General features: G+C 54.3%; 1 protein-coding gene across 1 annotated transcript; it reads left to right on the top strand.

Annotated features, from left to right (window-relative positions):
• Positions 1–1,332: 1,332 nt before the first annotated feature.
• Positions 1,333–25,963, top strand: Aldh4a1 (aldehyde dehydrogenase 4 family member A1). The gene is made up of 15 exons (XM_021627923.2): positions 1,333–1,638; positions 12,272–12,365; positions 12,457–12,549; positions 13,337–13,384; positions 13,882–14,037; positions 15,043–15,192; positions 15,270–15,344; positions 16,151–16,338; positions 18,328–18,401; positions 19,106–19,302; positions 19,520–19,567; positions 20,339–20,491; positions 21,002–21,123; positions 21,903–22,021; positions 24,390–25,963. The coding sequence occupies exons 1-15, from the start codon at positions 1,424–1,426 to the stop codon at positions 24,500–24,502; spliced, it is 1,845 nt and encodes a 614-aa protein (XP_021483598.1). The 5' UTR covers positions 1,333–1,423; the 3' UTR covers positions 24,503–25,963.
• The last annotated feature ends 1,854 nt before the right edge of the window (positions 25,964–27,817 follow it).

The following is a 27,817-nucleotide window of genomic DNA, read 5'->3' as shown; positions in this document are numbered from 1 at the left end:
ATGTGGGAGGACCCAGCCCATTCTGGATGGTGCCACTCCCGGGCTGGTGGTCCTATGTTCTGTAAGAAAGCAGGCTGATCAAGCCAGTAAGCAGCACCCCTCCACAGCTTCTGCATCAGTACTCCCTGCCTCCAGGTTCCTGCCCTGACTTCCTTCAATGATGAACTGAGAATTTGAACCAAATAATTTAAGCCAAGTAAACCCTTTCCTCCCTACTTGCTTGTTGGTCTCGGTGTTTTGAGCCTAATTTACCCAGCGTGTGGTATTAAACTGGAATTGGATACAAGGGACTCCACAGTAAATGCCCTAGTCATAGAAACATCAATAGAACCAAGTAAGCAGCCTTGTGGTGGTGACCCACGCCATTAATTCCAGAACTCTGGAGGCAGAGGCAGGCGGCTCTCCGTAAGCTCAAGGCCAGCCTGTCTACAGAGGGAGTCCCAGGACAGCCAAAGCTACACTGAACTGGGAAACAAACAAACAAAAACAAGACGAATAAAGTAAGAAAACCCATGCCGGTATCTGGCATCTTAGGAATATATGTCTGGTTCCCGCAGGCATCAGGCTTCGGAAGCAGTTTTAATACGTTCGAGTGTTCATCAGACAACTTCTCATGCAGAAAGCTGAAAATTTTATCCGGGGGCAGAGGGACAGAGGCAGGAACAACCGGTTTTTGTGGCCAGAGGCTTTGAAGAAAAGAAGGGGCGGGGGGGGGGGGGAGAAAGGAAGGGAGACAGACAGGAAGAAAGGAAAGAAGGCAGGAAGGAAAGAAGGAAAGAAAGAAAAGAAAAGAAAGAAAGAAAGAAAGAAAGAAAGAAAGAAAGAAAGAAAGAAAGAAAGAAAGAAAGAAAGAAAGAAAGAAAGAAAGAAAGAAACGGATAGGTACAGGCCCGCCGCTAGGGTTTTATCTCATACTGATTCCAATCTGAAAGGAAGCAAGCCCTGGCAGCCGGCTTGGCCCTGTGCCAGGCTGGTAGGCGGAGGGCAGAAGATCGGGCTCCATCCGGGGTGGGAGCCCCGGGGTGGCGGCGGGAGCTGGCTTTAGGGTGGCCCCTCGGGCTGGAGCAGAGTAGTGCCGCGCAGGTGGCCAGCCTTCCAGAGGCTGAGGGCCGCTGCACCTGTGGAGGGGCCTGGTCCCCTTGCACCGTCTCCCACTGAGCACGTGCTCTCTGCAGGATCTGTCATTGGCTCCTGCAACTCTCCCAGCCCGACCTAAGAAGGATGCAACTTGCGGGTCCTGATAATTGGCCGGGAGGCGTCCACGCGTGGCTCGGATTGGTCGGCGAGTCTCACGCCCTCTCTCTCCTTGGGTCATACTATTAAGGGAGGAGGAGAGGCGAAGAAAACATATGTTTCAGGGCTTTTCTGCCTGGTTCGCTTGTCCCGAAGTTTACTGCGGCCTTTTTCATATTAAATTAGGCCGATGTTTATTGGCAGGAGGGGCATCCGTACGGGGATCCCGAAGCAGGCGAATCGGGCGATGCTGCGCCTCCCGGAGAGGTGGTGCGTTCCGGGCTTGGCTAGTCCTGCCCGGCAGGACGGGCTGGGAGCTTCCAACAGTCGGACAAGACCTTCCGAGATGCTGCCCCTCTCTGCGCTGCCCCGAACCCTGCTGTTACACGCCCGGAGGGGCGCTGGGTGAGTGAACCCCTCTGCTGACTGAGCCCTGAGAGCCTCGGGCCACCCCCACTCTGCGGGTGCCGCGGGCTGCAACCGTTGGGTTCCCATGGCTCTCCTAAGCGCGCGGTTGCGTCCTGCAGAGCCACCTTCCTATGGAGACTCCTCGACCCCTTCCTGGGTCTCCTTAGACCAGTGGTTCTCAACCTTCCTAACGCTTCGACCCTTTTATACAGTTCCCCGTGCTGTGGTGACTCACAACTGTAAAATTATGCTCGTTGCACTTTATCACTGTCCTTTTGCTACCGTTCCGAATCGTAATGCAAATGTCTAATATGCAGCGTATCTCACAGGCGACCCCTGACAGATTGAGAAGCACTGCCCTAGATGGGTCCTTTTCCTTAGCCAATGGCCCCCTCTTCCTGACTCCTGTGATCGGGTCCCGCGCACCATTCCTCCTAGTGCTATATACTCCAAATTTGTTGATTCTCCCAGACCCAGAGACAAACCTGTGTTCACATTCTGGAACCCCCCTGATAGACTCAGGGACCTCTCTCACCCACTCCCTTTCAAAAGCTCAATATTGGGCTCTGGTAAATTGTATAAAATTATTGTCATAAACATTTGACCTAAGTTCATTAAGGTAAGTTTTTTAAGTGTTTGGTAAACAGGGAAGTGGTGGCACAGGCCTTTAATCCCAGTATTCCCGAGGCAGGCAGATCTCTGAGTTCAAGGCCTGCCTGGTCTACAGAGCAAGTTCTACAGAGCAAGGGTCAGAGCTACACAGAAAAAAAAAAGCAAACACAAACAAGTGTTTGGTTAGTGAGTGAGTGTGTATGTATGTATGTGTGTGTGTGTATGTAGTGAGTGCAGGTGGGGCCCGGGGTCACTTGAGAGACCCTGTCTCCAAAAGCAGTGTCTGGTCACTCTTCTCAGGACTGCCACATTTGTTGAGACTTCCAGTCTAGACACACCCATTACAAGTAATGACGAAACTGACAAGTTCTAGGCCAGAGCTGCTCTTCAAATCCAGCTGCAGGCTGCTGGTTAGCGGCGATCCCAGCATCCTCAGTGGTCTGATCCAGGATCCCGCCCCAGCGGGGCACGCGGTCCCTTGGGTTTGGGTGTTGTTCCATGTTTCTGTCCGCCTTCCTTTCAGAGTTACACAGCACCCCGCACCCCTCCTTTAGTTACTGTTTGCAGGCTTTGTGGCCTGTGACCCACTGTGTCTTCCTCCACTGAGTTGTGACCTTTTTGAGTTAATCAGTGACCCTTTCCCTGCCCCCATAGGTCGGTGTAGGTGAGTTTCAACTCTTCTGCCTGCAGTAATGGGAAGCTGGCAGTAAAGGGGGCATGGGATTGGGGTGTGTGTGCTCCTCTTTCAGGCTGAGACTCCAGTCCTTCACCGCCTTCCTGCCCTGAGACCGCCCGCTTCAGACCCTGGATGGAAGGCTCCAGAGGCAAAACCTTCTAGCAGATTTCAAGTTTCCCTTGTACCTCTCCTGGCTCAGTGGGCTCCTGAGTGCGCTGTGGGGGAGGGGACCTGGGAGGGGGTGGGGGCTTGGTGAGTGGGTCTCCAGGGAGTTTTTAACTTAGTGGCGAGAAAGGCCTAGGCACAAAGGCCCTCTGATCACTTGAAGAAAGTAGTCCATGGTATAAAATAAGCCAGGCAGTGGTGGCACAACGCCTTTAGTCCCAGCAGAGGCAGAGGCAGGTAGATCTCTGAGTTCAAGGCCAGCCTGGTCTACAGAGTGAGTTCCAGGTCAGCCAAGGCTACACAGAGAAAAGCCCTGAATAGCAGAATCATTTAGCTAGCTAACAAGTACGATGGACCCCACACTGAGCCCAGGAGCTTGTTCTTGTCCTCATTTGCAACTGGGGAACTCTGCCTGTTCAGATGGATGTAACTGCAGTTACATACAGCTGGTCTAGATCCAGATCCCCGCTCTTCGGTGTGCGGCCTCTTAAACTGGTGGGAGGAAGATTTTGCAACTGGTTCTCTGGGCTCTGGCTGCCTAGCTTCTGTACAGGCCGCTGGCCTGGCAGGATGCCCAGATAGGTTTTTCGACATCAGCGGCATTCCTTCACCTCTGGGGCAGTCCCACCCCGCAAAAGGTTTAGGAGTGCTTCCAGCCTGTGCCCCCGGTGCCGGGGGCTTCTTCGGGCGTGATAGCAACAGTGTCTTCAGATAGTTGTCTTCCTGTTGTCACCGGCTGAGAGGCACAACCCTGGGACACCTGCAGTTGTTCGGTCCCCTTCTGTGCGGCTCTGGCTGGCCTGCTCGCCTCGGCTCCCAGCCTCTGGCACACACCACCACTGCCCGGCTTCTTAAGTTTCTTAAATATGTATGTGTGTGTCTGTGAGTTCATGTGTATTTATGTACATCCAGGTACATGAAAATGGTGTCACAGGAGAAAATTTCTTCCCACACGTAGACAAGAGAACTCTGGCTCAGAAGTTTAACTCTGGGGTCTCTGAATGAAACATTCGTTCTTTTAAAAAAACTTTTTTTTTTTTAACTTATGTGTGTAAGTCTGAATGCTTTATTATGTGTACCACATGCGTGTAGGAACTTCTGGGGTCCAGAGAGGGCACTGGGTCTCCTGGAACTGGAGTTACAGGTGGGTTTGAGCTGCTGGAAACCGAACCCAGCTGCTCAGAACCAGTGAGCCATCTCTCCAGCCCCACGGAATGCTAATTCTGTAATCCACCTCTCTGTCTCTGTCTCTGCAATACTGGGCATTGAACTCAGGGTTTCTCGTTGTATCTTAGACACTATGGAATTGTATCCCTAGCCCTCAAGTTGTCCCCCTGTCCCCCTCCCAGGACAGAGTTTCTGTGTGTAGCCTTAGCTGTCCTGGACTCACTTTGTAGACCAGGTTGACCTCTAACTCACAGAGATCTGCCTGCCTCTGCCTCGAGTGCTAGGATTACAGGAGTGTGCCACTGCGCCCTGCACCTTGTATTTTTCTTAAAATTTCCAAATTACATCTGTCTGTCTATGTCTTTGTGTGTGTGTACAATGCGTATGAGTATCTGTGCAGGTCAAAGGGCAAATTGCCAGTTCTCTCCACTATGTGGATCTTAGAGATTGAACCCTGGTTGTCAGGCTTGGTGACACGTGCTTTTACCCACTGAGCCACCTCTCCTGCCCACCTCAAGTTCTCACCCCAAGCCAAGACAGGCTTTCTCTATGTAGCCTGCACACCGGAGGTCAGAGATGGACAACTGGTCATGACCTCCCACCTTGTTTGTGACAGGGTTTCATGTTGTTGGTAGATATGGTATAGGCCAGGTCAGCTTACCTCGTTTGTCACAGGGTTTCATTTTTTTTTTTTTTGTTAGCTACCATGTAGGCCAGGTCAGCTGGCCCATGAGCTTCCTGTTGGGTTTTTACATGTGTGCTACTGTGCCCAGCTTTACATGGGTTCTGGGGTTTCAGACTCAGGTCCTTTGATCCCAGCACTCAGAGAGGCAGAGGCAGGCAGATCTCTGTGAGTTCAAGGCCAGCCTGGTCTACAGAGTAAGTTCCAGGGCAGCCATAGTTACATAGTGAGACTCTATCTCAAAAACCACCCACCCAAAAAAACAAACAAACAAACAAACAAACAAACAAGTAAAATTTGATTTATGCCTGCATTTTCTCTGTAGGCTGGGGTCCCATGCCCACAGTCATGTGAATGCAAACATTTTAAAATCTGAAGAGATACAAAATTCAAAAGACTGATGGTCCCAAGCATTGTAGGTAAACGCTCCACAGCTTATTTTCCTCTTCGTTGGCTTGACATCCCTTACTGGGTGTCCCAAGGACATGGAGCTGTGACTGACACTTGCTAATCTTTGAGAAAACACCAAGTGAATAAACTTGTCAGCCAGCCCTTCCTCACCAGTAGACATTTTATCATTAGATCACCGTGTGGCCTTGGAGGAGGGGCTGGCGATGGTGGCTGGTGACAATGGCTTCCATTTGCCTTTTGGTTATTTCTTTTTTTGAGAGCATCTCTCATGTAGCCTGGGCTGGCCTTGAACTTGGTATGTAGCTGAGGGTGACGCTGAACTTCTGATCCTTCAGGAGGTCCTCACCTCGCAGATGCTGGGATTGCAGGGTGCGTAGCCTGAGGGAGGAAGCCCAGCTTTTGTGCATGCTAGGCAGGCACTGGCTAACTGAGCCTCCTCCCGGGCCCTTCCTCTGCCCCTCAGCAGCCTGTAGGATAGAAGTTTGCTCTCCTCATTTCACAGACTAAAAGGCCTGTGGATATGAAGGGAAACTCGGCGAGGGCTTGAAGCTGATGGGCACCAGACCTCCCATCTGTCTGTTTCCTTTCCGCTTTGACCTTGACCTCTGCCCTTTTCTGTGTTAACTTTCTCATCCACACCCTTACTGGTACATCCCTGCACGGATCCTTTGGAGTATGCAAGACACATATGTATATGTCAGTTTACATCTGTGGGCAAGTACACAATGCGTTGCCTTATTCTTGGCCCATCCACCTGTTTGGTTTTTGATGTGCACGGGCCCAGGCACTGGCCTTTCTCATGGTGCCTAGGCACATCAGAGTTCTGCAGGCGGAGTGTCCATGGCTCTGCCTCAGTGTCCTCATCTGGACAGTAGGGATACTCCTAACAGCCACGTCATGGGCAGTGACAAGGGTCAGAGCTTGTGGGCGTGGTGCTTGACACCCGCTCTGTGAATGCTCTGAAGGACTAGGTGGGACCGGAGGTCCTCATAATGCTTCCGGCCTGGTTCACGTCCACCCTCATCAACTGGCACTGGCTCCTGGACACGCCGTGTGCCTGGCACACAGTAGTGGAACTGTTACTGTTAGAATGGACCCTGGCTCCACTTCTGAGCAGCTCTGTGGCCCTGGCCAGGTGCAGCCTCACGTGGAAAATATCAGTAGCTGACTCACAGGGTTGTCCTGTCTTCGGGAGTGTTCTTTTTTTTTTTTGTGTGTGTGTGTGTGTTTTATTTTTTTCCTTGCTGTGCTGGGATCTTGTGTGTGTAAGGCAGTTGCTTTACCATGAGGCTAACATTAATTTTGAAACAGGGTCTTGCTAAGTTGCCCAGGCTGGCCTTGAACTTATAGTCCTCCGGCCCCAGCCTTTATCACTAGGCCTCGTGTGTCTTGGGGGTTGAGTGAGTTCGTGGATGCTGAATGGCTGGACACGTGCTCAGCACCCAGAAAACTCAGGATTGCTGTCATATGGTAGCTCATCTCTTCTCCCACAGTGGGATGCCTGGGGTGGTCAGCCCTGACAGAAATACTAAAGATAGCAGGACAGTAAGAGAGTCCTCCAAGTTGGGTGTGGTGGGGCACACCTTTAATTTTAGCACTTTGGGGCAGAGGCAGGCAGGTATCTGAATTCGAGGCCAGCCTGGTTTACCCAGTACACAGCGAGGGCTGAGCCGCAGTGCTAGTGACTGTCCATCTGAGGGGTTCTCCTCCTCCACATGGGAAGTGAGTGGTTCTGACATCCTGTACGGTCAGGGGATTGACCCGTGCCATCATCCATTCTGGCTCAGGGGCCCTGAGATGTCCTTTGAGCACAGATTATGTCTCCTGAATAAGAGCTATAAATTAAGCCAGGCAGTGGTGGCGCACGTCTTTAATCCCAGTCCCAGAACTCCCGGGAGGCAGAGGCAGGCAGGTCTGAATTTGAAGGCAACTTGGTCTACAAAGTGAGTCCGGTACAGCCAAGGCTACACAGAGAAACCCTGTCTCAAACCCCTCCCCACCCCTCAAATAAAAGAAGAGGAAGAAGTGTGCCATAAGTGTGCTCTGTTATAGATGAGCTGCAAAGGAGGAGTGCTGTCCCCGAGCATCGGCTTACTTATCCATAAAGTGAGGTCACGCTGCAACCGAGTGCATTGGGACGGCGGACTAAGTGAGATGATACCCGAGCCTGCGATGGTCAATTTAACACAACCTAGAAACACCTGGGAAGAGACGTCTTGCTTGCCTACTTTGGGTTGGCCTGTGGGCACGTTTGTAGGGAAGTGTCTTAAGTTAATTCTGAAGAGACCCAGCCCGGTGTGGGTGGCGTCATCCACTAGGCAGGAGCTGCTGAGCAGAGCACAAACACTTGAGGGTGAATGTGTTCTCTTCTCTCTGTTCCTGGCTGTGGAGATGTGAGCAGCTGTCTGAAGCTCCTGACTCTGACTTCCCCCCCGACAGGCCTGGATTGTAAACTGACGTAAACCAGTTCTTCCCCCTTCAAGTTGCTTTTCTTCAGAGTGTCTTATCACAGCATTAGAAAATGACACAAGGACCGTATCCTTACACCACTCTGCTCAGTGCTCCTCACCTAAGAGTTCAGGGGACGATTTGCACTGTCTCCAGGGCCCTGCCCTGGGCCCTGTACTTTCCCCTCCCCAGGAGCCTGCACTGCCACCCTAATTACACCTAATTGAGTGATAAGGGGGATTTGCCTTATCAGGCTCCAGATTATAGCTGGAAAACAGGAGGCTAAAGGAAACAAGTTAGCTTCTTTTACTTTCTTGTCCTGGTATTTAGCCAGCAGGAGGTACAGGCTCACAAGTTCAGTCCTGGAGGTGTGGTGTTGCCTTCCACACCCTGTGTGCATTCATGGCTTCCCATGCTCTCTCTCTGCTGGTACTTAGTGTGTGCTGAACAGCACGGAGGGGACACAGGCTACTTCGGGAGCTTGCTGATTGCTCCAAGAGCAGATGCTCAGGCTTAACATGAAGCCCTGCTTGGCTCTCAGATAAGGGAGAGGAGCCCCCTTCAGACTCTGTGGCGGGGCTGGGGCTGGGCTCCACCTGTGAGGGGCATCTGAGTGTGATGGGTGGTCTGAAGAGAGGACAGGGCAGCTGTGCTTCGGGAGGGGATGGCGTGATCAGGAATGATCCCAAGGCTGTCTTCGGATTCAGAATTTCCATTTCAGAAGAAGTGGTTTTAAGTTGAGTCTCCCTCAGTCTAGTTATCATGTTAAAACCTGGGTCTTGGGCCTGCAAGCCGCCTCTGCAGGTAAAGGTGCTTGCAGCCAAGCCTGACCACCTGAGTTTGGTTCTCAGGATCCACGTGATAGGAGGAGAGAACCGACTCTTATGAGTTGTTTCCTGATTTCACATGTGCGCTGCGGGGACACGTGAGAAAGAAAGAAATAAAATAAAGTCCTCAGTCTGCTGTGCAGACAGCTGTGGCCCTCTCTCATCCTATGGTGGTCCCATACAATTGTAAAGGATGGCTGGGGGTGTGGCTTCTTTGAGTAGTTGCCTGACGTGTCTGAAGCCCCGAGTTCCACCCACAGCCCTGCACAAACCCAGTATGGAGACGGACACCCGTAATCCCAGCCAGCACTTGAGGAGGCTCAAGGTCCTCTTCCTCTACCTAGTGAGTTTGGAGCTAGTCTGGGCTACGCAGTGTGACCCTGTCTCAAAGAGAAAATAAAGAAATTTGCTGCCTGCAAAACAGTATTGCGGTGTGGCAGCGTTCTGTTTGTGGCGCTCCCTGGTTGAAAACGGTCCGTCTCCGTCGCCTTGCGTCTGAGAGGTTTCTGTATGGGCGTGCTGTGGTGCGTTCACAATGACTAAGCTGCTTGCGTGTGTGTTTCTCAGAACAGGTCCCCATGCTAAGGAGGCAGGACTGTGCAGCTTGGGTTATGGTTAGGAGAAGCCTGGAGATAGTGGAGGAGATGTGGCTGTTACGTCGGCTCTGATGAGAGCTGATGGCACTTTGAACCCTCGGCAGGGTGGAGCCCTCAACCTCCCCATCCCCTTCCCTCCCCTAAAGAACGCTGAGTCAGCTGGCCCCTGGCTCTTTCCTGGAAGTCCTGACATCTCCTGTCGCTAGGGCGGAAAGGGACTCTGAAGCAGGGAAGAACGGCCTACTGGCTCAGGCCCAGGCTGTATGAAGGTCCCTTAGGGGTTGTCTCAGGTTACTAGGGAAACGTGAGCTGAGTGCAGACCCTGCCCACCTTGGGAAGGTTGAGAGCAGGGTCAAGTTTGCACCCTGGAGCTAGGCACCTACCGGGTGGATTAACTCTGTGTTGGCTGCTGCCGGGTAAGTGTGCTGACTGCATGAATGAATGCATGCATGCATGCGTGCATGAATGAATGAATGAGGAAAATCATCCTGCCTAGAAAGTCCTGGGGAAATCCCAGGGCAGTGGTTCTCAATCTGTGGGTCTCGACACCTTTGGCAAACTTATATTTTCAAAGATATTTACGTTACAATTCACAAAATTGCAGTTATGGAGTAGCAACGAGAATAACGTTACAGTGGGGGGTCACCACAGCGTGGGCACTGTATGAAAGGGTCACAGAATTAGGGAGGTTGAGGACCCCTGTCCTGGGAGCCTTGTGGAATGGTCTGCCCCCTAGCCAAAGAGAGAGAGAGCCTGTTGGAAGGAAGGCCTGTTATTTTTGGCACCACCTGACTCAGGCTCAACTTGATCTTTGAACCAGGCTCCTCAGGGCCTGGAGACTTTCAAAGGGCAGAGAAAGCCCCTGTGAGCCTGAGGTCACAGTGGGCCTCTGCGGCCAGGGAAGGAGGAGGAGGGTGTGCAGATTTCTGTCCGGCATCGGCTCTGGGGGGCTGGCAGGGAAGAGAGGCCTGGTGTGGGTAGGGTATGTGCTGACTTTCTCTTACTGGAGCTGGATCTTCCCTGAAAGTGATCCTGGTGGTGGTGGTGGTGGGGTCTTAGGGGACTCCTTGGCCCTGGTAAGTCTATCCAGCGCCAGTGGGTGAGGGATGGCTGGCATGGTCACACACAGCAGGAGGTGACCTTTGAAGGTACACTGTAGTGTTCTAGCTTCTGTGCTGAGGAGGCAGGCTCCCCGCTCCGCAGAGGAGATGAATTGATTTTGACTGGAAGGGAGCGTTGGCTTTGACTTATCTGCCTCCAGGAATGGCAGTGTCCAACATAGTGGGTGATTGGGGACGGCCTGGAGCCCTGCTAGATCTGGACCCACGGAATAGATTTTTACCTCCCCTCTGTGAGGCCGTAGAAACAGCGGCCACCAGTCTCCCTGTTCCCAGGACTACAGGAGGAGGGGATGTGGTGGATTTCGCCAGCTTTGCTTTCTTTTAGCTGTCTGGTCTCTGTACTAACCCCATGGGCCTCACTCTTTTGCACTGGAACGTAAGGCTGATGGGAGGCAGGACTGGGTGTGAGGCAGCCTCTGTCTTATCCTACCTACTCTTCTGGTCAGACAAGGGTAGGACCAAGGAATGTGACTTGGCCTCTGGGTGTGACTGTGGGGAGGAGAACGGACACCCTCTCCTCCCTGCCTTCAGCAGGGTGCTTGGCTTCCTACCTCTTCCACATCTTACCCCCCTTAATCCCACAGGCCTCTTTCTGCCTTTACCCCACCTCTCTGCTCTTCCCTCCTCATGGGATGTGGCCTCTGGGCCATACCCACCACACGTCAGTTTGCTTTCTCCTCTCTCCAGGCCTCCCTGGTTAGACCTGTGGGCCTTCACACTCCTTCCCATGAAAAAAGGAGAAACACGTGGCCCTTCTTTCTCAGCCTGGCCACTCTGTGCCGATGAGCATGGTTACAGTGACAGAGGACCAGCCAGTGGCTTTGCTCTGAATCCAGATAGAAGGACACACAGAGACCTCTTCATCTTGTCTAAGCACAGTCCAGGCCGCGTTCGCCCATGCACTAGCCCTGGGAGAGGGGTTGCCTTTCTGCCCAGCTGTAGGGTCGCTCTCACTTCCCAACAGAACCCAGCCCAGAGCACTGCTCAGCTTTCTGGACTGTCCCCTCAGTCCACCCACCCCAGGCACGTGGCTGCCTTCCTTCCCCAGCATCCTGTCCACGGGGTCTGGCGTTGTCTAGATCAGTGATTGTCAACCTTCCTAGTGCTGTGACCCCTTAATATAGTTCCTCGTGTTATGGTGACCCCCCAACCGTAAAATTATTTCATTGCTACATCATAACTGTAATTTTGCCACTGTAAATATCTGATTTGTGAACTCCAAAGGGGTCGCAGCCCACAGGTTGAGAACCATTGGTCTAGACTAAATCAGGGGGGTTTGATTTTTGTTTTGTTTTGTTTTTTGATTTAAAGCTTCAGCTACTTATTTTCATTATAAAATGGCCAATGACCAGGGGACTCATTCTGATGGGAGTGGCTCTCAGGGCTGGTGAGGCCTGCCCTGAGGCCTGTGCTCTCTTGGTGTGGCCAGCATTGAGATGTGCTCTGAGCTGCCCTCCTTTACAGAGGACGCTGAGGCCTGGGAGACATCTCGTGTCTGAGACGTGGGAGGGCTGGGCCTTTGGCTCTGGAATGATGAACCCAGTGTGCTGACTCTGTCCTGTCCATCCTCCCCTCTCTGCAGTCGTAGACAAAGAAGGAGGTGGGGTCACCCATCACCCGGGTCGTAGGAGCCCGACACTGGTTCCCCATTCATTAAAAAATGAACTTCAGGCGACCATGCGGGTTGGGTGGGTCATTCTTGCTCAATAACTGTAGAAAGAGACTCAGAACAGGCAAGCCTGAAGACACAGTGGTAGAACTACAATCTCTAAGTCTTAGATCCAAAGCCAGTTGTCTCCCCACGCCCTCGACTCACTTTGATTTCCGCCGTGTGGGCCAGCCCAGGCCAGGGCCACCTGTGGAGACACAGGGACTGGCGTGGTGCCTGCTGACCCGTCCGCTTTTCTCCCCTCGCTTGTTCCCAGGCTGTGCTGGAGGCACGTCTCCTCTCTGACGGTGGCCAATGAGCCCATCTTGGCATTCACACAGGGCAGCGCTGAGCGGAATGCGCTGCAGAAGGTAAAAATGTGACAGGGTGTCCCCTAGGGTGTGTGGGGTATGCCACAGTGAGAGGCAGGAAGTCCCGTCCCTATTCTGTCTCTCTCCCCAGGCTCTGAAGGACCTGAAGGGCCAGACAGAAGCTATCCCCTGTGTTGTCGGGGACGAGGAGGTGTGGACGTCAGATGTGCAGTACCAGCTGTCGGTAGGTCTGATGGGGGGTGGGGGGAGGGCCTCCCCGTGGAAGCTCACAGGCCCCGGGCCTGTGCTCTCTGCTGTAGGGGTCATCGTCCCCTCCCAGAGATTGAATCCCTTGGGTGCCTAAAACTTCTGGACTCAAAGGGTACCACGCCTAGCCCACTCCTGAGTCCCGTCAGAAGCCGGGAGCCTGGGAAGAGTGTTCGGACCCCTGGTGGCTTCTTCCTATAGGACAGGTGCAGGCTGGGGCTGGGTTCAGCTCTCTGGAAGCCAGCATGGCCCTCAGTGGACCAGGGACCTCACAGGGCAGACAGTCAGGGGCAGGAAGAGTGAGGCTGCTGAAGTGGATAAGAGCACCATGTGCTGGATCCAGTTTGAGAGAACCAACCCGTCTCTGTGTGCTCCCATTAGCTTTGTGACTCTGAGCCCAGGGCCCCTGTGGAGGCCAGAGGACAGCTTTGGGGTGGGTTCCCTCTGTCCACCTTTATGTGGGGTCTGGGGATCGGATCCACGTCACTAAGCTTGAGTGGCAAGCGCCTTTGCTCACCAAGCTGCCTCACGGGCCTGTTGGAAGAATCTTTAACTGAGGCTGGGTGCACGGATTCTAGGCATGGAGAGTTGGGGGGGGATTAGGGGGGAGGTACCATGGCCTGGTGCCGTAGGTCAATGGGCTGGGATTCAGGCATGCCTGACTGACCACAGAGGCTACGCTTTCCCTGAAAGGCAGAGTGATCTGTGGGCTTGGACTTCCTTCCTTATGGGACTGGGATGCCTCCCTCTTCTCTCCTTTCCAGCCCTTTAATCATGGACACAAGGTGGCCAAGTTCTGTTACGCGGACAAGGTGAGTCCCCAGTGACCGTGGCTGCCCTGCCAGTTGTGAGTCCACCTCACTACCCTTTCTCCTTGAGCCCAGAGAGTGTCTGGGCTGAGTCTGCAAAAGAACTAGATAGGTACGGGTTAACCTGAGCTGGCAGAGACTGAGAGAGAGAGAGCCCGTGGGATGGGCTGAAGGCTGGTGCCATATGGTAATGAGGGCCGGTGGGGTCGGGGTCATCTGCAGCCAGTGTGTGAGTCAAGCTGTGGTCTAACCGAGAAGCTGGAGTGTCACAGGACCCAAGGATGTGGTACCTCCTTAGTTAGACTCAGGGAGAAAGTGGGGAATGAACTTCCTTTTGTAGTAGCTGACTAACCTGGCAGGAGCCTCCGACCTCAATGACAGCAGGGCAGGCTGTCTGTAGCTGTGTGGCCAGGGCTGGACAGCCTCCTGCTGGTAGCTTGTGCCCTTCCTCCATTCCCTGCTGTGTAAGGCGGAAGGCAGCCCTGTACCTCTCTCTCCAGGCCTTGCTCAACAAAGCCATCGAAGCTGCCTTGGCTGCCAGGAAAGAGTGGGACCTGAAGCCTGTGGCAGACCGGGCCCAGATCTTCCTGAAGGCGGCGGATATGCTGAGTGGTCCACGGAGGGCTGAAGTCCTTGCCAAGACCATGGTGGGACAGGTGAGGGTCGACAGGGCTGGTCATGCTGTCATACTCCATTCCTGTCACTAAGATGTTAGCTGAACACTGTCTGTGTGCCAGGAGCCATTGGAGACTTGGATATGTTCCCCAGAAACAAGGCGGAGAGGTCGGGAGGTAACATAGTTACCAGGCTAGGCAGACTGTGCTGAGTCCATGTGGCCTGCCGTGGACTCAGCAGGAGCCTGTGGGAAGGACAGGCCACCTCTGGCTCTGCCCAGTGTCCCCTGCCTAGATGGCAGTCTGACCAGCTGCTCCTGCTCAAGCCTGTCGTCTGCTTAGGGGCCTCCTGGCATTCCAGGCCCGGAAGGGCCGCTCTGCTCTGCCCCGGAGCATTCTGTTTCTTTGTCAGTTACAGTTAAAGCTCAGGTAGCAGCCAGGTGTTCAGTGTATATATTTACCGTGGGAGCAGGACATGTCTTGCCTGATTTTTCTCTAAGTTGTCAAAGGAGTCTCCTGAGAAATGGGCTTGTCTTGTGAGCAGTGCACTGCCCTGAGGAAGGAACCAGGGAGAGGGGCTCATTCTGGCTTAAGGAACCACTCTTGAATTCCTAAGAATTAACAGAAGCCCCAGGCTGCCTGTTGAGTCCCGTCCGTCTCCATGGTGAGAGCGCCCTCTGCTGTGCGGAGGCGGGATGTCATCTCCCCACCTTCCTTTGAGCTTTGCCCCTGTGTTAGGAAGTGGCATTGTCAGGAAGGTAGACACACTAGGATGTCACACTGGATCCCTTTTTTCTGACCTGCGATTCAGGGGATTCTAGGCAGCACTCTGCAGGTCTTTGGCTCCTAGGCTCCTCACACGAGTGGTATGGCAGAATTATGAGCCATGTGCCTCTACAAGATGGTCACGAGGTGATTTTCAGTCCAGAGTGCACAAGTCTATCTGACAGGAGGTTCGGATGCCTGAGTCAGAATCAGGTCCTTTCCCTTCTGGGGGCTGGCTCTGGCCTGTCTGGTGTCTTTGAACCTGGGCCGCCTTCCTAACAGGGCAAGACGGTGATCCAAGCGGAAATCGACGCTGCAGCCGAGCTCATCGATTTCTTCCGGTTCAACGCCAAGTTTGCCATAGAACTGGAGGGGGACCAGCCCATCAGCGTGCCACCCAGCACCAACCGTGTGGTGTACCGGGGGCTGGAGGTACTGCAGGGCCGGTGGTGAGCCTCGGGGCCTGCTGGGAACCTTGAGTTCCACCTCACCGTCTCCCTCTTGCTCAGGGCTTCGTGGCTGCCATCTCACCCTTCAACTTCACTGCCATTGGAGGCAACCTGGCAAGTGCACCGGCCTTAATGGTAAGGCCCGGGGACAAGGGCAGTTACTCGTGCCCCAGATCTCAAACGGTCACCCGTGTGGCAGCCACACTCTGGGCGCCGATGCTGTCAGTTAATGAAAAACGCAACGAGAGAAGGGGTTGGGCCGTGCCTCTTTGCCAGGTGATACCTGGGACTGTAGCAGGGACTTAACTTGTCAAAGCTTCCCAGCTAGTAAACAGTGGAACAGATTGGGATTTGGAGGCGGGATGTCTTGGGGCTTGGGCTCTGAAATAAAAGCCGCAGGCTCCGCTGCCATTGTTGGGCGAAGGTGCCTGAGCCCGTGGGAGCTCCCAGTCTGCTGTGGAGGATAACAATAGCCCGGCAGGTAAAGCGCTGGTTGGTCCAGCTGCCTGGACGTTAGTCAGGGCATGTGTGTCCTGTGTGCATACACGGGGATAGCCCCGTGCATCAAGGAACGGGCCCTCCCGGTGCCTGTGATGGTGCACGTGCCGTGCCCTGACCCAGCCCACGTGCAAAAAGTCTGTGAGTGCTTGCTCAGCCACACCCAGGAGCCGCCCAGAACACCGAGAACAGCTCTAGCCTGGAGTGAGGGCAGGGCTCCGCCCAGGCTTGCAGCGAAAGGGAGCTCGGGGAGGAGTCAGAGGTGAAGACTGGGGCCTCCATGGCTGGACAGGTGGGCCTCTGGAGAGCAGTGAAGACACGACATGAGTGGGGACATGGGCCGCAGTGGTTCCAGGCGGGGGTGACCGTGTGGCAGGTGCAGTGGGTACCTGGTATGGTTGTTATCCCACCGCCTGTGCGTCACGCTGGCACCTCTGTGACAGGGCAACGTGGTCCTGTGGAAGCCCAGCGACACGGCCATGCTCGCTTGCTACGCTGTCTACCGTATCCTCCGGGAGGCCGGCTTGCCCCCCAACATAATCCAGTTTGTCCCAGCCGATGGGCCGACATTCGGGGACACGATCACCAGCTCAGAGCACCTCTGTGGCATCAACTTCACAGGCAGTGTGCCGTGAGTCCCGGGGGCGTGGGTGGGGCTCTTTTCACCCCTTGTGGACGGGAACGGCGAGAGTGGTAGGTCGCCGTCTTGCTGAATGTTTGAGTATCTGAAGGATGGGAAAGGGGAGGTCTGTGTGGGCTGGAAACACGGCCTGTGGCTCACAGCAGCCTCCCACCACAGCGGGCGTGAACGGCTGAGCCGGAAACAGCATGTCTGGGGCCTGCTCCTCGGAGAAGGCACCCAGGTGGCAGGTTGGCTAGGCAAGGTGAGGACAGGGTTATAGGAAGTCTCCTTCCTATTGGACACTAGGGGTCCCTGCAGGCTAAGCCTATGATGCGCTGGAAGGCATGTCCCCTGGGTCTGGAGGATGGAGTTGGGGACAGTCTGCACCAGGCATCTGCTCAATGATCCAGCAGGTGTCTTCCAACTCCTGAAGCACAGGGCTCCGGGCCAAGGCTGGAAATAAGTGATCAATGAGGTTGAGGTCCCCTTCTCCCCACCCCCCACCCTGCCTCCCTTGGTCCCACCTCTCAGATATTTAGCCCAGGGGCTCCTAGGAGCCTTTTGAATCTGCAGAGGCGTCTGGGCTGTGTGCTGAAGGTAGCAGGAGACCCACAAGGTTCTAGGGAATGGTGTAAGCACAGTTCTGTTTCAGGCTGGGGTGGTACATTGGACCTAAGAGTGACTGGCTTTATTTTCTTAGATTCCTAGCAGTCGTGTCTCAGCCATCTGTAATTGGGACAGGGTGTGTGCTCTGGTCCCACTGAGCCTGCATGTCTTGTGGTACCATTAGCTGGAGATGGACAACACTTTCTAGCCCCTGCCTCCAAGTCCCACTCCATTTCCAGGGTCTGTCTATCCTGGGTCTGTCCATCACTGGGCCTCCTCCCCGTGTGGGCACTCTATCCTAGGATCTGGCTGGAGCTGCTCCAGAAGGCCTGGTCAGGAGGTTGTAGACTCCAGGGACTGGGATAATGGCCATGGACCACACAGGGCTACCTTGTGGTCAGAACCTAGGGCAGCATGGTGAGCTGGCGTCAGTCTGCAGGGCTGGGGTCTGGTCCAAGATGTTCTGGCCTTAGCAGAGAGGGTGTAGTTCGTTGGGAGTGATGATATCAGGGTGTGCAGGCATGGTGGAAGTTGAGTCATGTGTAGGTCATTGACAGAGGAGCCTTCTGGGTATCTGGGTAGAGTTGGCTGGGACAGCCTGGTGTCCCATTTTGCATCTTTAGCTCTTTCCCTCTTACCGTGGGAGGGGGGACCTACAGCGTCTTCTCTGTACCTTCCCCTCCTGGATCGCTAGTGTGGGTAGCAGCTTGAAGAGTGCTGACGAGGCCTTTTCCCCAGAGGCCTGCCCTGCCAGTGCTCAGTGGGCCCACCCCCTAACGCGCCCCCCCCCACTGCCACCCACACACACCGTTTGCCACGCTCGGGCAAGCTGCTAGGCCGAAGGTAGGAAAGTCATAAATTACCGTTAGCTGCTGTGGCTGGGTGATTAGCATTTTTATTGTTTTGTGGTGCTAAGGTTGGTCACAGTGATGCCTGGGGAGGAAGCTGTGTCCCGGGGCGGCAGGTTAGGGGATGGCAGGTTGGGGCGCGGCCTGAGCTGTTGGTGTGGTTCCTCAGGCCGGGCACTGGGCCAGCATTTCCCCCCCCCCCAATAGCCACAGGGGTGTGTATTTCTTGTCAGGGACTACAATGTGCCCAGTGTGACCCTAAGTTCCAGCTCAAACCTGAATCCCTGCACGTGGGGTTCATTCTTGTGTAGAATTGGAGGCTCGGTGACAGTAGGTCATGAAACTAAGACTGCACAGCCCTGTGTCAGAGCCAGGGCCAGCACTGTTTTCACATCTGGGCCTTCTGTGTGCCCCCCCACCACAGCTGCCACTATCCTCTTAATTCCTCCTGCTCCTGCGGTGACCCCTGCCCACGTTCCCCAGGACTTCCTAGTGCCCCTTCCTAGTGAGGCTTCTTGACACTCGCTCTACTCTTTGGTTCCAGCACCTTCAAACGCCTGTGGAAGCAGGTAGCCCAGAATCTGGACCGGTACCACACCTTCCCACGCCTGGCTGGAGGTAAGCCCCACCCCTCACATGCTGACAGGGACCTACTTCTTCATTCCCCCTTCCTGGGCCATTATGAGAGAGCAGGAGATTGAGGGGGTGGCCAGGATCTTCTTGGGATGCTGGGAGCCAACCTTGGGGACTCCTCCATCAGCCTCTGCAGCGGCCCCCTCAGGAACCACGTGTGAACACGGAACACTGAATCATGCCTTTTGGGGGCACTGAAAGCTGTGTTCCTTTAGGCTTGTGTTAGTCAGTGGCACACGCGCCTGGGGGCTGCCTTCTATGAGCAGGGGAGCCTGTTTGTGGGTTTGTATGGAGGCCTGGAGGGCAGCAGAGCTAACTCATGGACTGTGGCGACTCTCCTACTGAGAAAGCATTCTGTGATTCCCAAAACGTGATACACGCGTGAGGCGAAGCCAGTGGAGTCAAACAGGGTTTCTCAGAGCTTTCAGCCTACTGTTTATATACTGGGCGAGCATAACTGGCCATGCCATGTTTCCCAAACCCCCTGGGGCACAGGACCCCATTTTGCAAAGTCTCCAGGGACCAAGAGCCGAAGTACACGCTTTGGGAGGGTGCTGAGACCTCAAGGGAACTTCTCCGTGGGGCACACACGACGGTAGAAGCCAGGACTGGTGTGGGATTGTGGGTTAGTGTGGGTGGTGGCTCACGCCACAGCCAGCCATGTCCTGCCCGCACCCTGTGCTCTGTAGAGTGTGGCGGGAAGAATTTCCATTTCGTGCACAGCTCAGCCAACGTGGACAGCGTGGTGAGCGGGACGCTGCGCTCGGCCTTTGAGTATGGCGGCCAGAAGTGTTCAGCCTGCTCGCGCCTCTACGTGCCGCAGTCGCTGTGGCCCCAGATCAAAGGGCGACTGCTGGAGGAGCACAGCAGGATCAAAGTGGGCGACGTGAGTGGCACCTCTGCTGCGCCCAGCAGGTGGCTGATGGGATTGGGCTGCCGCTGCTCGCTCTCCCCGGCTCTTTGAGTGCCTCCCCCGGGCTCTCTCTGCCTCTCTGAGGTTGGGTCCTTCCCCAGGGGCTCTGTGCATGCGGGGTGGGCTGTGGGGAAGGGGCTCCCTTTGTCTCTGGCCTGCAGCGTCTCATCTCTCTCTTCCTTGTCCCCAGCCTGCAGAGGACTTTGGGACCTTCTTCTCTGCAGTGATTGATGCCAAGGTAGGGGGTGGGATGCAGTGCATTCTGGGGGAGGGGTGCTGGGTGCAGATCTAGGACAGAGAGGGGCAGGTTGGTCACTGTGGCTTATAACCAGATATCCGATTCCCTGGCCTTGAAGAGGACAGGGTCATCCATGGTGCTAGGTCGCTCATGTCTGCACACCCTGCAAGCAGGCTCAGCAAGCCCCTAAAGTGCATGTGTGTGCACACACTCACGTATGCACACGTACAGGCAGGTTCATGTGTGTGCCCTTGAGCACAGCTCTGGAACCATTGTGTGGATGACCACAAAAAAACACATCTCTGTAGCCACGTGCCGGTAATCATAGCTAACTATGTGCTTAAATGTAAACACATAGTTATGTATGCACCTTTTCTATATGTTTATCTCTAAGTGCGTTTATATGTAAGGACAACTGTGGTTTTCATCATGCATGTGGGTGCCCCCACACACTACATAACACATGCTTGTGTATGTATACACAGATTCCACATACACAGCATACACACACACCATATACACACATACACAACATACATACTACATACATACAACTCAGACAAAGACACAGGCTACATACACACACATACGTGTACTCTTCCCTGTGTCCCTGCCTTGGCGTTAGCCAGGCCTTGTTCTTAACCTTCAGTGGCCCCAACCCTGCTGCTCCCCTTTCCAGAACTCAGGCCCTTTAGGCAGAGGTATTTTGGGGTGAGCCTTGCGGGGGGGGGGGGAACAGCTGTCTCTGATGCTTCTGCTCACCTGCCCTAGGCCTTTGCCCGCATCAAGAAATGGCTGGAGCATGCGCGTTCCTCGCCCAGCCTCAGCGTCCTGGCGGGGGGTCAGTGTGATGAGACAGTGGGTTATTATGTGGAGCCGTGCATCATCGAGAGCAAGGACCCACAGGAGCCCATCATGAAGGAGGTGACCTCCATGTGCTGCTTTCTAAATGCTATCCAGTTTCAGGCATGAGGAGGGGTGGCCGGGCAGGAACGCCTCACAGCTGGGGCAAGCTCAGAGAGCTCGGGCCTGTCTCCAAGACAAGTGTCCTTGCTGTGGTCAGTGCTGGCTGTGGCCCGGCCCCCCATTGCCACAGCTCCCACAGCCACTGTGGGCTTGCTGGCTCACTCTAGTCTGGCCGGGCCTGATGCCCCAGACCCTTGGTGAGAGAGGGGCCTTAGCACTTGCTGTTGAGCAAGCATCCTGCTCCCCAGGGCCTGGCTGCCTTACTTTCCAGGTGAGGGCGTGGCAGAAAGTTCTGGATCTTCTGCCAAACGGTAGGGAAGCCGAGCACACAGAGACCGGAGGGAACCTGGAGGGACCAGCCCCCCTCTGTCCCTGATGAGGGCTGTTGTGTGGGCTGAGACCTGGGATGGTGGCCAGGGCGGCCAGAGGAGGACCTCGCAGGGGCTAACCCCTCTCTCCCGCTCCCAGGAGATCTTCGGTCCCGTGCTGACGGTGTACGTGTATCCTGACGACAAGTACAGGGAGACGCTGCAGCTGGTTGACAGCACCACCAGCTACAGCCTCACGGGGGCAGTGTTCGCCCAGGATAAGTGAGTGGCCTCACCCTGCCGCATCACTGGTGTGCCCGTCCTGGCCAGTTCATGTGAATCCCACCTCTGCCTTCCCTCTTTGCTCTCCCTCAGTCCTCTCAGCTTAGACCTACAGGCAGGTGGCCCCACGCAGGGGCACACAGCAGTCCGGTCTGTTAGAGACAGGTGTCAGGAACCCCCGGGGACCACTGTGTCTCCACCTGGGGAGCTCATGGCCAACCTGTTTGGGCCCCGCTGAGCTAGGTGACCAGCCTGCTCCATGCTCTGGCCACCTGCTGCAGTGGAGGCAGATCTAATGTGGGTCCCGGGATGCTTGCCTTGGACTTTTGCATTTTCCTTCCTCCTTGGCCCTGTAGCCACTGTGTCTGGGTCAGAAAGAGTAGCAGTGATACTGGAGCCTGGGAGGAAACATGGGGTCTGGGTGTTTGCTCAGCTTCAGTGAAATGGCTGAGTTAGATTGGGGACCCTCCCCTGCCACACACACACACACACACACACACACACAGCTGTGGCCTGACCCTCTGTGCTCTCCACTCAGGCCTCCCAGTGGCGCCCCAGGAGGCGAGTGAACGGATCTCCTTCTCAGGGGAGAAGCTGAGCCTTGGAGACTAATTTTGTCCAGGGCCCACCCTATCAGCTGGCCAGTATCCTGTTCCTACAAGGGCTGCTTGCTTAGGTGGAAGGTCCAGTGTGGGCCGCATGGGGGACTGGAGGTCGGATGTGGCCTGGCAGCCCCCGTGGTCACCGCCCTGTCGTCACCGCCCTGTCTGTTCATCTAGAGCGGTTGTCCAGGAAGCCACACGGATGCTGAGGAACGCTGCTGGCAACTTCTACATCAATGACAAGTCTACTGGGTCTGTGGTGGGCCAGCAGCCCTTCGGGGGCGCCCGGGCCTCTGGTGAGTGGGAGGCGAGGCCTGGTCGGAGGCCTGGCCATTACCTCAGAGGGTGCGAATAGGAACAGCATGGCGCACTGTGGGGAGGTGTGCATGTTCAAACACAGGGACCTTTCAGGGGCTGCCGAAGCCAGGAGGCCATGGAAACTGAGGCATGGGGGAGGGCCGTGGGCGTCAGTTTCAATGCCCACACTTCTGCCACCAGGCCCAAGCTCACCTAAATCCAGTGCTGTGTGGGTCATAGGAGCAGCCTGGGCCCAGGACGGACCATCATTTGCCAGCAGCTATTTGCCCCTCCCCCCAGCGGCAGCCAGGGCCCGAACACGTGCTAACGAAGAATGGGATATTTTACTCATGCATGCAGCAGGTGGCGGTTAAGGCAGCCAGTCTGTCTCTTCAGATGTCTGTCGTGTGTGTGTGTGTGTGTGTGTGTGTGTGTGTGTGTGTGTGTGTGACTAAAAGCATCCAAAGCTCCCTTTCTTCTAGGCCTTTGAAATACGTGGCGTAATTGTTACTCACAGTCACCCTATGGTGCGGGCTTACTCCCAACTTAGCTCAGTGTCCTGTCCCGTCTGTCCGTCCCCTCCCCCACTGCTGTCGCCGCCACACTTGCCCTCCCTCTCTGCAATTCCCAGCCTCTAGTAATCATCTTATTGCCAGCTTCTGTGAGATCAGCTCTTTCGGGGGCCCCCAAGAGCGAGGGCGCACCATTCTCATCTCTCTGAGCCTGGCTCCTTCCATACAGCACATTGATTCCTAGTTCCCTTCTCGTGACTGAGTGATACCGCCACAACCTGTATTACCACACTTTTTTTATTTATTTTTTTCTCCAACCTCTCCTCAGTCAATGGGAGCTTTGGTTGTTCTGTTCTCTTGGCAGTTGTGAGTGGAGTGGAAGTAAACGTCGACGCTCAGGTGTCTTTTCAGGATGCCAGTTTCACTTTCTTCCTGTCTAAATACGCAGCGGGGACTGTGGTTGTTTTCAGAGAGCAATTTCCAAAGCATTTCCCATGATTTCTGTACTAACTCGCCTCGCCTGTACCAGGCTTTCCTTTTCTCCACGTCCTCCTGTTTGGCTGCGAGAGTGTGTGTGTATGTTTGTGACTAGTTTCTACGTTGCCCTCATTTCTGCATGCTCTGCCCTTCACTGGAAGTGGGGTCTTTACAGTCCCTCCAATACAACACTCCTCTCCCTTTGTGTCCATTGATATTCACTTCCTTTGTTTTTGTGTTCTGATAATCGGTTGCCTGTGTATTTACAGCTATTGTTTTCTGTTTCTGGCTTAACTGCTTTCTCGTTTATAACCTCCCTCTCGCCTGCATCTCCACTTTTAGTTTAGAGTGTGTTTTAATCTGCTGTGAGCTACTGCTGTGTCTTTAGGAATGTATTTACATCTCTTCCCGTGTCCTCAGGGGTAAAGTGAGTTTCTTGTAGGCAATGTATAATTGGGCCTTGTTTACTTATTTACTTAAAAGTAAGCAATTTTTTATTGTTGGGTATGATGGCACATGCCTTTAATGCCAGCGCTTGGAAGGGCCTTATAACATAGCCCTAGCTGCCCTGGAACTTGCTTTGTAGACCAGGTTGGCCTTGAATTCACAGAGTTCCACTTGACTCTGCCTCCCAAATGCTGGGATTAAAGGTGTGCACATTATTTTTAGATAGTTAAAAGGACAACTCTGTGTATGTATGTGAGTAACAGGCCGTTGTGTGTAGGTACCTGAAGAGTCCAGAAGATGGTGTCAGATCCCCTGGAGCTGGAGTTAGTGGGGGTTGTGAGCCACTTTATATAGGTGCCGGGAACCAACCTCTGGGAGACCAGGAAGAACTCTTCACTGCAGAGCTCTCTCTCTCTCTCTCTCTCCAGCTTGGGTCTTGTTTTTATTTATTTATTTTATTTTTAAAATCTATTCACTCACTGTGACTTTTAATTGCAGAATTTAACCCACTTACATTTAAGCTGATTATTGATATGTAAGGCCTGGCTTTTAGTTTTATTATAATTCTTCCTTTCTTTGTGGTCAAGTGATTCACTCAAGTACTGTGTTCGAATTCCTGTTTGGGGCCGTGTATGTGTCCCTTATTTCTCAGGAACTGCTTGGCCGGGCAGTGTTGATTTTGGTTGTTGTTTTAACATTGTGGTACCATGAGCCTCAGCCTCTCACCTTCCCTCCAGCCACACACACGTGGCCCCTGAATGTGCTCGTCAAGCCCTGAGTCTGTGAATGTGTTAGGTGCCTACTTCACCAAGCCTCTCGGGAGGGTGTGTTCTAGACACCCTTAGACTACCTGCCCCATCCATCACGCTAGGTCTCCCCACCCCCACCTCTCTCCGCTGGCGAGAACCACTGTGCACTGTCTTTTCCACAGGGACCAATGACAAACCAGGAGGCCCCCACTATGTCCTGCGCTGGACATCACCCCAGGTCATCAAGGAGACTCATAAGCCCCTGGGGGACTGGCAGTACTCCTACATGAAGTGAGCCCCACCCAGCACCTGTGCCAGCCACTTGGCTGTCCACCCGGATGACCAACATCTCTGCACTGACCCCCTGCTCCCTGCCAGCCCTTCCTGGATTCTCTTCCAGCTGAGCTTGACCCTGACCTGGCCACTGGGCTTGTATCCTGATGCTTCCTTTTCCCTGGAGTCAGGTGCTCAGGCTTTGGCTTTGGGTCATACTGTGGAGGGGCAGCCAGTTCACCCAGAAATCTCATCCACTGTGGAACACCCTGGTGCCTGGAAGGTTCTTCACCTGTCTGCTTCACTGTCTTCATCCTGGGCCCGGTGGCTCAGAGGCCCTCAGAGACGGAGAGAGAGATGCTCTCAGGAACTTGTGGGGAAAGGAGACAGCTCTGGTGCCTGTAATCTTGTCACTCAAAGACTCCTGACCTTGGCCTTGATCCCTCCACATGTCCACATGACCTCAGCCAGGTGGCTGCAGGGGTACCAACTGGCTTTGCCCCCTGGTCTGTGCTGGATCCTTTTGCAGGCACTTGTGCCCAGCTGTATGCCTTAGACCCATGTGCCTTCTTCCAGGGTGTCCGAGGGTCCCTGAGCCTTCCTCCCTCCTGGCCACCTGCTGGGAGTGCCCAGTGGTCATCCCATACAGGCTAATTTTGGGAAACCTCCATGTGGGCGTCCATTCCATGCCGTTGTCCGATGCAGCCAGCCCAGGGGTGGTCAGTGTGAGCTCCTGCTTGGGTCCCAGATCATCTGATGTTGTTTCTAGTGGCTTGAGAGCGTGCAGGGTTCCCCTTCAAGGACATTTGCCAGAGACCCACATGGAGCTTGCATGGGTGTCTCCAAGGGCCACTCTCTCACACTCAGGAGCAGGTATCAGGTCAGCTCTGTGCTGTTTCCTTTTCGGGGTCTATGTTGTTTCCCACTGGGCTACAAGAGTCCCCATTCCCACTGGTTCTATACTGTGAGGGGATGGGGTACACTTATGGCCACCCAAGAAAATATCTAATCAAAGCGGTGGTCCTTGGGAGGGATGTGAGGGGCTGGGTGGCTTCTCTTTCCAACTCAAACGAATTGCCAACATCTTGCCACATGATGCCCTTGGCAGGACTGAGGGACCTCTGAGGCTGGGGAGTAGCAACTCTAAAGCCCAATGGCTAGGTTTAGCTGTGGCTTTCTGTCTGCCACGAGGGAGGTCTCCAAAAAGTTACGTGAATTTTCCAACCTTCCATCCCTAAAATGGTGATGATCCCATCACGTATGCGGAGGATCAAGGGAGCAGATCCATGAGGATTTTGGACAGTGTGAGACAGATACTCAAAAATGTTACCTGTTTTTACTCATTGTTTTGCCACCACCACCGTGTTCTCTGGCGGTGAATTTTATGTGTCAGTTTTGCTGGACCTCGGTCCCCAGAGACCTGGTCAACCACTGTGGAAGTTTCTATGAAGGTGGTTTTTGAATGAGAGTTCAGCTTAAATAAGTGGGCTCTTGAGTTTTTATTGAGAGAGAGAGAGAGAGAGAGAGAGTGTGTGTGTGTGTGTGTATGTATGTGTGTACAGATGCCTACAGAGGCCAGAATGGGAGGATTGGAACAGTCGCTGCTTGTGTTACAGACATTTGTGAGCTGTGCAATGTGGGTGCTTAGATCCAAATTCTAGTTTCCTGATAGAGCAGTGAATGCTTTTAACCAAAGAGCCATCTTTCCAGCCCCACTGTGTTCGTTTTGAGACAGTCTTGCTATGTAGCTCAGTTTAGCCTTGAATCCAAGTGCCTAGACCTGGGTGCTGGATTTACAGGTGTTTATCTCCATATCTGGCTTTAAGAAGCACAGCAGGAAGCCGGGAGGTGGTGGCACACACCTTTAATACCAGAACTAGAGAGGCAGAGGCAGGCCGATCTCTGAGTTTGAGTTCAGCATGGTCTAAAGAGTGAGTTCCAGGACAGCCAGGGCTACACAGGGAAACCCTGTCTTAAAAACAAACAAACAAAAAACGGATTATTTTAATAGTGTGAGTGGTCCTTGTCTGATTGTTGAATGTTTAAGTTGAACAGAGGATGAGGCCACTCCGGTGAGAAATTTGCCAGCACACTGCCTCCCGAAGGTACTCCTTCCTGGCTTTCTGTCCTTCCCACCCTCTCTCTGCACCTCTGTTCATACCCACATCTTTCCCTTTCTGCATTCTGTGGATTCTGTGTCCCTGGAGAACCTTGGCTAATACACATGTCAAGGACTCTGCCTCTCCTTACCCTCGGCCCCGTTAATTTTAGACAGCTGGGGAAACTGAGGCAGAGCTGACGTGGCACTTCCCAGGAGAGTGGGATGTGGACCGGGACCTGTCTGCTGCACTGCTGTGCTCGCACCCAATGGTGTGCCACCTTGGGGAGGCGCACTCAAGTGGCCCTCGGAACAGCCACCACTCGCTTCAGGAAGGAAGGGGGGCTGTGGCCATGGACAAAGCTCTGGGCTCAAGCTGATTGGCCACAGTGGCTCCCTTTAGGCAGTAGTAACATGGGTGCCCTGGCTGCGGCTCAAAGAAGCGAAGGATGGCATTTATAGCTCTTTTGTTTGTGAATGGACGGTGTCAGCCACCCAGGGGCATACCCAGTAGCTTTTACGGTCCTCCTGATGGAGCCTGGATATGACAGAAAATTACTGAGCCACGCCCCCAGCCCTCTGGGAGCTGCTCTCTTCCGGTGACCTTGCCAGGACATCATTTGGATTCTGTGGCAGGGTCAGTGGGGGTCTGAGGTGGGGATGATGGAAGACAGATTTGAACCCAAGTCTGGGTGCCTGTAGCCTGTATTCTTGTCTGCTCCATAAGGTCAGTGGCTTCTGGGCTCCTCTGTCACTGTCACTATATGACCTTCCCACGATGTCTCTTTTTTTAACTGGCAAGGAGAGGACTCAAAGCCATGGTTCCCCTGGGCTTGAGGCTGCTGGCCCTCAGAGACATGCTCCCTGGTTGGGTTCCTGAGGCTCCTTTGCATGGTCATCACCGTCAGTCCCCATGTCCGCGGTCACCCACAGAGCCCCTTCATTTCCCTGCTGTGGCCAGGGGCCCAGCCACAGCCCTGAGCCTGAGCAGGAACCATTTGACTGGCCGGATGTCCCTGTTGCCGCCGCTGCACGCACTGCCACTCAGGCATGTGTTCTAAGGAAATGAGGGGCCATCTGCCGCCTCCTGGACACTGGGCGACCCGGAGCCTCAGCAGGATGGGGCAGAGGAAACGGCAGGGCACACATCTGCCGTCCTCACCCACTCGTGGCTTTGTTTCCTTAGTTCATGTATCAGCCCAGTGTCACTGTCACCCCAGTGTGTTCAGATTCTAAGCC

Source organism: Meriones unguiculatus, chromosome 3, assembly GCF_030254825.1.
Source record: "Meriones unguiculatus strain TT.TT164.6M chromosome 3, Bangor_MerUng_6.1, whole genome shotgun sequence".
In the NCBI taxonomy this organism is placed as follows: Eukaryota; Metazoa; Chordata; class Mammalia; order Rodentia; family Muridae; genus Meriones; species Meriones unguiculatus.
Note: the sequence above shows the minus strand (reverse complement) of the source record. Positions and strands in the feature narration are given on the sequence as shown.